Below are 10,552 nucleotides of genomic sequence, written 5' to 3' on the forward strand. Positions count from 1 at the left end.
TGGAATGGAGTGGAGGAATGGTCTGGCATTTATACACGAGCCACATTTAACCATACATTTATTTACTCTACTCCAGGGATGTCATGCTCATTTTCAAGTGGGCCAGACCAGTGAAATTGCTCTTTCTGTCTGTGTAAAGAAGCTTAACCATTTCCTCAGTTATCTTTACATACAATCATACAGTATGATACAATTTTCTTTAAATGAATCAAAGTCGTTTTTTTGTATGGCCTGGTACCCTCTCAAAGTACATTTAGCAATTCTGTTTCAATTCTGACTAATTTAGAATTCATTAGACTTGTGCATGTGATGCATAATAATCCCATGACTACTGGTCATGTGTTCAAAATAACTTAAAATAACCCTTAACCCAAATTCAAAACAATCCTTAGCTGTCTGGATATGCAAAACCCCAACCCAATACCTGTGATCACATTTGAACTCTGGGTTTTAGTTTTTTCAGCAAATCTGTTGTGAAGGAGTAAAATAATATCTTGTCATATAAATGAAGGTGGGTAGACTAGATCAGAAGTCATGCTACTTGAGTGTTGTGGCTCAAGCCAGTCCAGCAACTCTGCCAGCAGCAAAAACATTGACATAGCATGGCAGCCCAAAATAAAAAACCTGTTGAACAAGTTTCAGTGGCATAAAACTCCCTGAAAACTTGAGTTTGAATCTAGAATTTAGCTATTCCCAAATGTTTCTTGGGTCATCAAGGATACCCCATTAGTTTTGTTTATTGAAAGTATGTTTCTTTATTCAGATACATTCAGGAAACCCGACAATCACAACTGTGAAGCAGGATTCCTTCACAAAGAGGACTTACAATGGACCTGAACTCCCTCCCACTGCATAGTCAGCTAATAAAAGGTAGGGAACAAAGGCAGTTTTATTCATTCGAGATGTGACTTGCAAAAACGAGACCAGAGCTTTTCTAAAAGAACCAGAATCTTCCAGTCCTGCTGTACAGTGTGCTGAGGAAAATTAGTCATATTAATAGATGGCACAGTGTACCTTAATTTGCCTGAGCACCCAGCCCATAAACAGGCGTTGCCATTCACTGAGACTGTGGGAAAGGAGAGCCTCTGTGTAAATAAGTTTGACCCACATTGACGAGAGTCATGTTAATCACATGACATGAGTTTAATAATGCTCATTTAACATCTGCAGAAATCTCAATATCTATCAATCACTCTTACTGTGCAGTCACTTAACGTTTAGCTGTTTGCTATGATATCAGGCATCGTTAAAAAAAATCCTCCTCACCTTGTACTGTCATTAAAACAAATTAAATTGTTTAGTGGAGCCTATCAGCCATAATTAGTGCCTGAACAATTGTTTGAAAGAAAAGTTCCACTTTTAAGAAGCTCTGACATATAAGCATGAAAAAGCATAAAATACCACACCCAGATTAATTTTGGCTCTGCAATTCATTAATATATAAAAGAAGGTAGGATCTAATAGGGGATCACACCTGATCCCCATGCATGCCTATTTACAGTGCTTGATACAATGTTTAGACCAGGTCACGGCTCACGGGCCACATCCAATTATATCTGGCCTGCGAGATAATTTCATATGTAAGTTATTTGGTATGTGGGAGCTGAATCTTTTGACCTGCTGACAATCCATGCACACAAGGGTGGAACTTCATTTTGAAAGGTTTCAGTAGTAGTAAATGCATAAAAATAAGGCTTTTATGAAAACACTGAATAAAAATTGCTTCCTTGAAAAAAAGCCAAAATTTACAGTTCACTATTAAATATTACATCAAATAAACTATATACAAAGTGTCTTTAAAAAGCAGAGATGCAGAAATGTCTGCATGTAGCATATGTATTGTCATGGTCCGCGGCCCGGTGTCCGAGGAGCTGATGGGATGCCCACGCCCACGGGTGTGGCTGTCGACTCTACACCTGCATCCCATTCCAGGCGATCATCAGGTGGACTATTTAACCCCGCTCAGCCAGCTGCTCCACGCCAGTCTGTTAGTCACCTTTCAGCGGTAACTTGGCCCCCAGGTGAAGGTGGTTGTGAAATTCTGAACAACGCTAATCCTTTCATTGTGTGCTCAGGTAACCGTTCGGCATGTTTTGAGCCTCCTCTTGTCTGTCCTCCTGCCCGCCTGGAGTTCGGATCACCACCGGTCATCATCTCCTCTGTTTCCCTGCAGCTCTCCCGCGGACCCTCACCCCTCCCTCCGGTTCCCACGGCCCAGCCCTGATCGTGAGATTAATAACTCTGCCCCGCGTATGCTGTTATTCCCCCGCTCCCCAGTAACTCTCTTCCTCTTTCTGTTGCAGCCTCCCACGGTCCTGATTACGGCGTTCCCGAGTTGCTTATCTCCCGGTCCCTTTGTTTCCCATTTACTCGGCGTGTTTTCCTTTGACCCTTTCGGGACACCCGTAATTAGAAATAAAGTTTATTTTGCGTGCACCTTGGCGTATTGTCTCTGCTTCTGGGTCCAGCTTGTGTGCTGAACTACGGCTCTTGACATGTATGGTTTATCCACAGCTGCCCTAAATTACCAGTATTGGTAATAACCTTCTTGAATCGCTACCTTATTGTGGTGGACAGGTTTGTGTGTCCCAGGAGCTATGTTGTCGGGGGGGTGCCCCCTGGTAGGGTCTCCCATGGCAAATTGGTCCTGGGTGAGAAACCAGACAAAGAGCCATTCAAAAACCCTTATGAGTAGAAGATCAAGAGAACAGTTCACTGTGCCTTTGGTTTGGGGAACAAGTTGGTGGACTCTGTCATCTTACTGGGAGACTTCAATGTTCATGTGGGCAACGACAGTTTGACCTGGAGGGGTGTGATTGGGAGGAACGGCCCGCCAGATCTGAACCAGATGAGTGTTCCATTACTGGACTTGTGTGCAAACCACAGTTTATCAATAGCGAACACCACGTTTGAACATAAGTGTGGTGAGGCGTGGCCCGTGGTGCCATGCGGACATACCTGCGCGGCATCTGCAGATCACGCAGATGCTGTTAAAACACGGGGACTTTGTTTTTTGCCCTTCTCCCCCGTCCCTCTTCTCAGCAGTTTCTCTTTCCCTCTTTCTTTCTCCCCTTCTTTCCCCCAGTCAAGTCTGTCCCGTATTCAGCAAGTGAAAATAAAATAAACAATAAAAGGTGAATCAAATGGACCATTATGGCAAGGCTGGGATGGTCAATTTGGTAAAGTAAATCTTTTGGGCATCTTTCTTTGCCTTTAGACAATAATTCTGATGGCAAAAGAGCCAAATGAGACAGGCAAAAAAACCCAACAAAAAACAAACAAACACGGGGACTCAGGGGTTGGTGTTGTTGTGGTGTGACGCATGTCAATAAAGATGGCTCAAAACTATGATCCTTGGACCCGTCGTGTCTCATTCACACCACAATAAGTTTTTCCATAAGTGCACGTAACACCAGGACACCCTAGGTTGCAGGTCGATGATTTATTTTGTATTCATATCATCAGATCTGTGTCTGTATGTTCTGGACACTCAAGTGAAGAGAGCAAGTAGTTGCTGAAGCAAATACTATGGGAGTGTGGGAGTTCAGAGAGGCCTTGGAAAAAGACTTTTGGACTGCCTCACAGACATTCTGGCAAACCATCAGGCCGTTCAGGAGGGCAAAGGGGTGCTGTACCTGCACTGTGTAAAGTACTGGTGGAGCACTGCTGACTTCAACTGAGGATATTGCACTGATAGGTCTTCCATAGATGAAGCAGAGTCTGGACACAAGGGGAACAACTCGTCCATTACCAGGGGTGAGGTCACCGAGGCAATTAAACAACTCCTTGGTGACAGAGCTCCTGGGATGGATGAGGTCCGCCCTGAGTTCCTGAAGGCTCTGGATCTTGTAGGGCTGTCTTCGGACACACCTCTACACTGTTGCATGTAGATCAGGGGCAGTACCTCTGGATTGGCAGATGAGGGTGGCGGTTCACATCTTCAAGAAGGGGGGACTGGAGGGTCTGCTCCAACTACAGGGGGATCACACTGCTAAGCCTCCCCAGCAAAGTCTATCCCAGGGTGCTGGAAAAGAGAGTCCATCTGTTAGTCGAACCTTGGATACAGGAGGAACAAGGAGTGTTCTAGGTCACGGGACACTGGACCAGCTCTTTACCCTATCAAGGATATTTGAGGGTGGATGGGAGTTTGCCAGTCTACATGTGTTCTGTGGGTTTGGAGAAGGCATTTGGGAATACTGGGAGTCTGGCCCATTGCTATGAGCCATTTGATCCTTATACACTCTGCCAGGGTACCTGAGATACCCTGAGTGTATGTCCACATCCCACCTATGGTCACGAGCTTTGGGTAATTACTGAAAGAACAAGATCGTGGATACAAGAGTCAAAAGTGAGCTTTCTCCAAATTATGGCTATCCTTAGGCTAGTGTTCTGGGCATGTTCCCCTATTTCGAGGCCCCAGGGCAGACCCAGGACATGCTGGAGAGATTATATTTCTCAGCTGGACTGGGAATGCCTTACTGTTTCCCTGACCCCCGGACAAGCAAAAGGAGGTGGCCAGGGAGAGGGAGGTCTGGGCTTCTCTGCTTAGGCTGCTGCCACCATGACCCCTGGTTAAGCAGAAGAAGATGGATGAATGGTAATAACCCAAATCATTTGTTATGTTTCATGGCTAATGGCCAGTCAGCCAATATGCATAAGCTCTTGAAATGTTGGTTTTAATGTTAAAATATAGTTATTGTCAATATCCACAAGTTTTACAAACAAAGCTGGAAAAATTGGACAGCACATTGTTATCTTTTGATTAAGATGCCAGATTGCATTTGCTTACTTTCACCTGTAAAGACAGAAATAAAATCTGTTTTTTAGTGTTTGAATGTTCTCTTGATTAATTTCTGTCCAGTGTGCCAGCTAAAATGGGTGTGTAAAAATATGAATTCAGTTTAGTGCATTCAGTCATTTTAAACATGTTTTTGACAGATTTCTAAAATATTTATATTTTCTTATTTTTGTGGTAGATGGTCTCACAAATTTGTTAAGCACTGGAGGCCTAACCTGCCACGAGATCAATTAACTAACAATATAATTGATAATATGCCAAGAAACACAAAGAAACAAAAAGCAGTTTGTTAAGTTTGTTAAGCGCTAGATTATTTGATTTTCGAATATGTCAAATTTTATTGTGGGATATGCACTTTATATCCACAATATGAAGTAAAATAAAACTGGTTCCCACTAAATAAAGAGAAGCATGATTAGGGCAGTAAGGAAGAATATTCAATTATACCTAACCCCTAGTCACATTCTGTATCTTGATGTCACAAATTCCTTAAAAAAAACAATCAAATTACTCATCTATATGTGAATCTTTGGTTTTGGAGCTGTTGAGAGTCACAGCTGTCTTTTTTAATCCAGTTGGTAATTCATTGTGATATAATACACATCAACATCCATCCATCCATCCAGATGCGCAGACCTCCCTCTCCCCAGCCATTTCCTCCAGCTTGTCGGGGGGAACACCAAGCCATTCCCAGGCCAGCCGAGAGATATAATCTCTCCACCATGTACTGGGTCTTCCCCTGGGGCCTCCTCCTGGTGGGGCATGCCCAGAACACCTCACCCAGGATGCACCCAGGAGACATCCTTATCAGATGGTAAATGTATTTGTACCTGTCTTTGTATAGCGCTTTACTTGGTCCCTAAGGATCCCAAAGTGCTTTACACATTCAGTCATCCACCCATTCACACACTGGCAATGGCAAGCTACATTGTAGCCACAGCCACCCTGGGGAGCACTGACAGAGGCGGGCCCTCTGACCACCACCAGCAGGCAACGGGTGAAGTGTCTTGCCCAAGGACACAACGACCGAGACTGTCCGAGCCTGGGCTCGAACCGGCAACCTTCCAATTACAAGACAAACTGCCAACTCTTGAGCCACGATCGGTCCCAGATGTCCCAAATGCAAGTGTTGGTAGCCGGGGATTGGTCCGCAAGGGCCTCCGCTCCTGGCCACTGCACGGCACACATTGACCTGACCCCCACTGTGCCTCCAGCTGGTCGCCTGCAGGAGGATGGGCCCATGTCCCCTTTTCAGGCTGTGCCCGGCCACCAGATGCTCACCCTTGGGCACCCTCCCCGGGCCTGGGGTGGGGGGCGCCCCAGTAACCCTATCCCGGACAGGGTGAACTGTTCCCTTGATCTTGCACACATCAAAATCTTGGATTTTATTGACTTTTCTTCCATGGGCAAACAAACAAATACAGGCTCAATACTGACTCTGAGTCACAGCAGTGTCAATGCCATCACTAATGCACCAGTTTAACCAATAAGATTTTGTAGCAAAATAGTTAAATTTAAAGAATTATTTGAAAATGTGACAAGTAGATTATAGACACCGAAATAAATAAATCGCTACTTTTTCAAAAGGTCAAATGGTCATCACTTTGGTAAGCGAAGCAAGAGTTTCTCAACAGGCTTAATAAAAAAAAAAGCCAAATTTACTTAAGTGTTAAAAGGCTCCTCCTTAAGTCAACACATCCTGGTTGGGTTTTTTTTTTTTTTCATTATATGCAATAAACTCTGCACAGCACCATCAGATGATTCACAGGAATCATAGTAGGAATCGAATTTGCTTCCACAGCATGTCAACAAATTTAACAGAACCTGACTGCAATTTTCAGAAACATTAAATACACTTGGACACAGTGCAGCTGTGGACACATATACAGGCCTACAGCTCATACTATATACACACTAAAGACATCCATGCATGAGGGATGTGAAGCAAACGTGAGCAAACTTTAAGACATATACGGGCAAGTCTTAGACAAGAAACACTATCAGGACGATTAAAATTAATGGTACATCTCACTTAAAGCTCATGTAAGTCCACATGAAAACTATAAAGAATAACTTGTGTGATCTCAAATGTTCTGCAAATACCACGTTTACTTCTGGCACTTACACTTCTGTGTCTTTAGGGCAACTAGTAAAATTTAATTTCACATGTTTTTTGCATTTGTAAGCTCTGAAAAACTCTTTCTTGTGTAGTGTAACCTACAAAGATGAACGCCTAGTGGCGAAAAACAAACAGGAGCTACCGGATGGCATTTCCTCCACTTTGAGCCCTGCTGTTAAGCAGCGCCCCCCTTCGTCGGTGATCACGTGTTGTCAGCTCCAAGTCAGCAAAGTTGTTGGAAAAGTTTTGACAAGACCAAGGATCTTCGACGCAGCTGCAAAGAGACCAGGATCGGCGATTCATAACCGCTCCTAAACTCTGATTTTGAGTCTGGGGAAACAATGGAATCCGTTGCGCAGGTAAACGCGCTACAGGAAGAGTTTAGCAGTTAATGACGTATATCTGATGAATGGACACTTTTGAGCAAACACTCCTATTTACGCCCGACCCTCCTCGGCAGTGCAACTCCGTCTTTCTCACGCTGTGTCTTTATTTTCGATTAGAAAGTGATGACTTCGGGATTCAGTCTTGACTTTGGACCTCTTAAAGAGCCTTTGGCATTCATCCGTTTGCTAGAATGGGTAAGTTTTTTCTTCACTTTTCTTTTTTTTGCTTTCTTTCCTTTTACTTTTTACCATATGGCCTGTATGGCGGGGTGTGCTTTGCGTAGGAAGCCTCCTTGGCTGCAAAACTACTTCATAACTTGATTGTGTTATTTGTCTTGTGACCCACTGCTACGCCCAGATAAGCCATCCAATTCATCATTTGAGCTGTAGCACTGTTATAAATACGGCATGCAGTTGCACTCGAGTCAAGATGCCTTCCTATAATAGGCCTTTATGCGGCTCAAACCAAAAACCAACGTGTAGCAGGCAGGATGTTCAGTGTTCTGCACGCCAGAGGGTTTACAGTATAGGGTCCGATTAACATGCGTAGCCGCATAAAACCAAATTTTATTTCATATGTGCAGGTTGATATTCATTTCTGCGCTTCCAGCTACTGGATAAAGCATTCTGGCAGCATTGCATGACTTTAAGACCGGATTTTGCTACTCTGTACAGCTGTCACCCTGATAGTTTTGTGTAAGACTTCCTGTCTTACACAAAACCAAACCAAAAAAAAAGTTAATTGCATAAAATCTGGAAGGAAGTGTGGGTACATTTGTGTGACAGTTATGTTCAGCACTCTATCCTGAGCACCTAATTTGTATCCCTTTATCTTATATATTCGTGTGTGTGTGTGTGTGTGTGTGTGTGTGTGTGGGTGCAGGTCTTCTCCATATTTGCCTTTGCTACAACCGGAGGTTACAGTGGCTCATCCAGCATCAATGTCAAATGCAACGGAACAGAAAATAAAGAAATAACAGCAAACTTTAACTACCCATTCAGGTGCCAAAACAAACAGTGCCACACCTCAGATTCCAGTTTACCGGAAAGTGTGTTTTCTTTAACGATTGTCATAATTTCTAATGCGTTCTTTGTGTGTACACAGGTTGATGGATCATCCCTACGCTGTCCCTAACTGTAATGGAACATCCACTAATTACTTTCTGACTGGAGACCACTCATCCTCTGCGCAGTTTTATGTCTGTATTGGTGTGTTTGCGTTCCTCTACAGCACCGCCACGCTAATCATCTATTTGTGTTACAACCACTTGTACAGGGAACCTAGTCGGGGCCCAATCCTGGTAGGTTTGACTGGATTCACTCTATTTCTCTGTTGTTTTGGCTTAGCTAGGTCGTCCTCCAAACAGCTCACAGGTCAAGATGACATTACAGAACGACCAATTTAAAGCAAATTTGAAGTAAGGACATATTTTATGATTTGTAATTATTCACTTTAGTGATGCAGGAGAGCAGAGATAACGAGATGTCCACTCTCAAGTTTGAGGATTTAACAGAGATATGAAAATGAAAAACTGGGGAGGGCGTGGTTTCCAAGCAGCTGGACACTGCTCTGTTCTCTGCTGAAAACATTTCAGTTGGGTCTCCTTGTGGGTTTTGTAGTGACATGTATTTTTTGCTGCTCAATAAGGACCTGGGGTTGACTGCAGTGTTCGCCTTCCTGTGGTTGGTATCATCTTCTGCTTGGGGTAAAGGTTTGTCTGATGTCAAGAGGGCTACCGATCCTACATTCTTGCGGACTCTTATTGACGTTTGCAAAGGTGGCGTGAACACGTGCGCAACGGGGGCTCTGCCTTCCATGGGTCGATTGAATGCCTCTGTGGTAAGCTTTATGCAATTTATTTTAAGTAATAAGCCTTAAATGGATAATTACCCTTGCTTTTTTTAAAATTACCCATGTACAGTTTTGACTTCTTCTGTTTTATTTTTCGGCAGGTATTTGGTTTTCTTAACCTCATCTTGTGGGGAGGCAACTGCTGGTTTATTTACAAGGAAACGCCTTTCCACAAATCGGCCAACCCACCTGCAAATGTGGAGGGGTGACCGAAGCCATTCTAACTACACAGCCACGTCATTTTAAAATAGTCTAACATGTAGTGCTCCTACACAAATGCTTTTGGTTAGGACTGCAAAAGGAAAAATACTATTCTACGTATAACAAATGTATTTCAAACTGACTGCTCTTTTTTTTTTTGCAGTATTAATTTCAGATCTGGATTTTCTCTCAAGCACATTTTACAAAGAACATTTTTATATCTATGCATCAAATATGAAGGGCCCCTTATTTCTAATGAGACTATGGATGTGCAGTATTTTGTAACCATACATTCTGCATTCAGAAATTTTTTTTTAAAGGCTCAGGGCTGTTGAGTGTATGAAGTGCAAGAAACCTAACAAATAAAATATAGTTTAAGTGCATTGATTCTTAACACAACTGTAGACTGTGGATACGAATTTCAGCACAATCTTTATTATAAAAGCCTGAAAATATAGAGTTTCGAAAAATTCATTAAAAAAGTAGCCAGTGTGAGATTGTTTAAAGTGGGTCAGAGTCCCGTTTAATCTTTTTTGTTATTACGCCTCATCATCTCTTCACGTCAGGCTGATTTCACTTGTTTAGACTAACGGCTAAATATTTTGTTGTATGTGATGCCTCTGTTCATTAGGAACATGCCAACTCTTTAGGAATTTCACATTTCTCACGATTGCTTGGAATTATAAGATATTTATTGGGCGCTTCTCCCAATAGGACTTGCATTTTTCTGTTTCTAGATCTTTCTAAATCAAGGAGTGTGTTTAAATTGAGGAGTTTGTATTAAAATTACATTGTTCAATACACTATTTCAGTAATGTTGTCAACCCTCTTGTGTGAGCTTAGCTACTCATTGGTTCTTTTATTGTTTTGTTTTTTTCTTAAATGGTTGACTAATCTCTTGCCTGTTTTCAGTAATTGTATATTTCTTATCTCTCTTTTGCGAGGCTTCTACCTCCTCTTTGTTATAAGGGAATGCAAGCCATCTGCCTTAATTTCCACCACTCTTATGATTTCCTACTTTTTGTGAGCGGGCTTGATTCCCAGTTTCCAGCTTTATCAATCAAATTGTTGTTAAAATGCTACAGAAGAGAATGGAGTCTGTGGTCGAATACAGAAAGAAATTGTGTGGACATGAAATGTCTTGCTTGATTAAAAGAAAGAACCATATTTGTTGTCAGATCAGTTTTTTATGCCTG

The 10,552-nt window shown here is 42.6% G+C and overlaps 1 protein-coding gene across 1 annotated transcript; it reads left to right on the top strand.

The window, feature by feature from the left end:
- Nucleotides 1-7,105: 7,105 nt before the first annotated feature.
- Nucleotides 7,106-10,523, top strand: sypl2b (synaptophysin-like 2b). The gene is made up of 6 exons (XM_085260279.1): nucleotides 7,106-7,276; nucleotides 7,421-7,498; nucleotides 8,187-8,305; nucleotides 8,409-8,604; nucleotides 8,952-9,143; nucleotides 9,257-10,523. Exons 1-6 carry the CDS (start codon nucleotides 7,259-7,261, stop codon nucleotides 9,362-9,364), a joined length of 711 nt encoding a protein of 236 aa, XP_085116405.1. The 5' UTR covers nucleotides 7,106-7,258; the 3' UTR covers nucleotides 9,365-10,523.
- The last annotated feature ends 29 nt before the right edge of the window (nucleotides 10,524-10,552 follow it).

Source organism: Mchenga conophoros, linkage group LG20 (genome assembly GCF_057382185.1).
Source record: "Mchenga conophoros isolate Kocher_MC1m ecotype Shallow Benthic linkage group LG20, M_conophoros_male_GT1.1, whole genome shotgun sequence".
NCBI classification, from domain to species: domain Eukaryota; kingdom Metazoa; phylum Chordata; class Actinopteri; order Cichliformes; family Cichlidae; genus Mchenga; species Mchenga conophoros.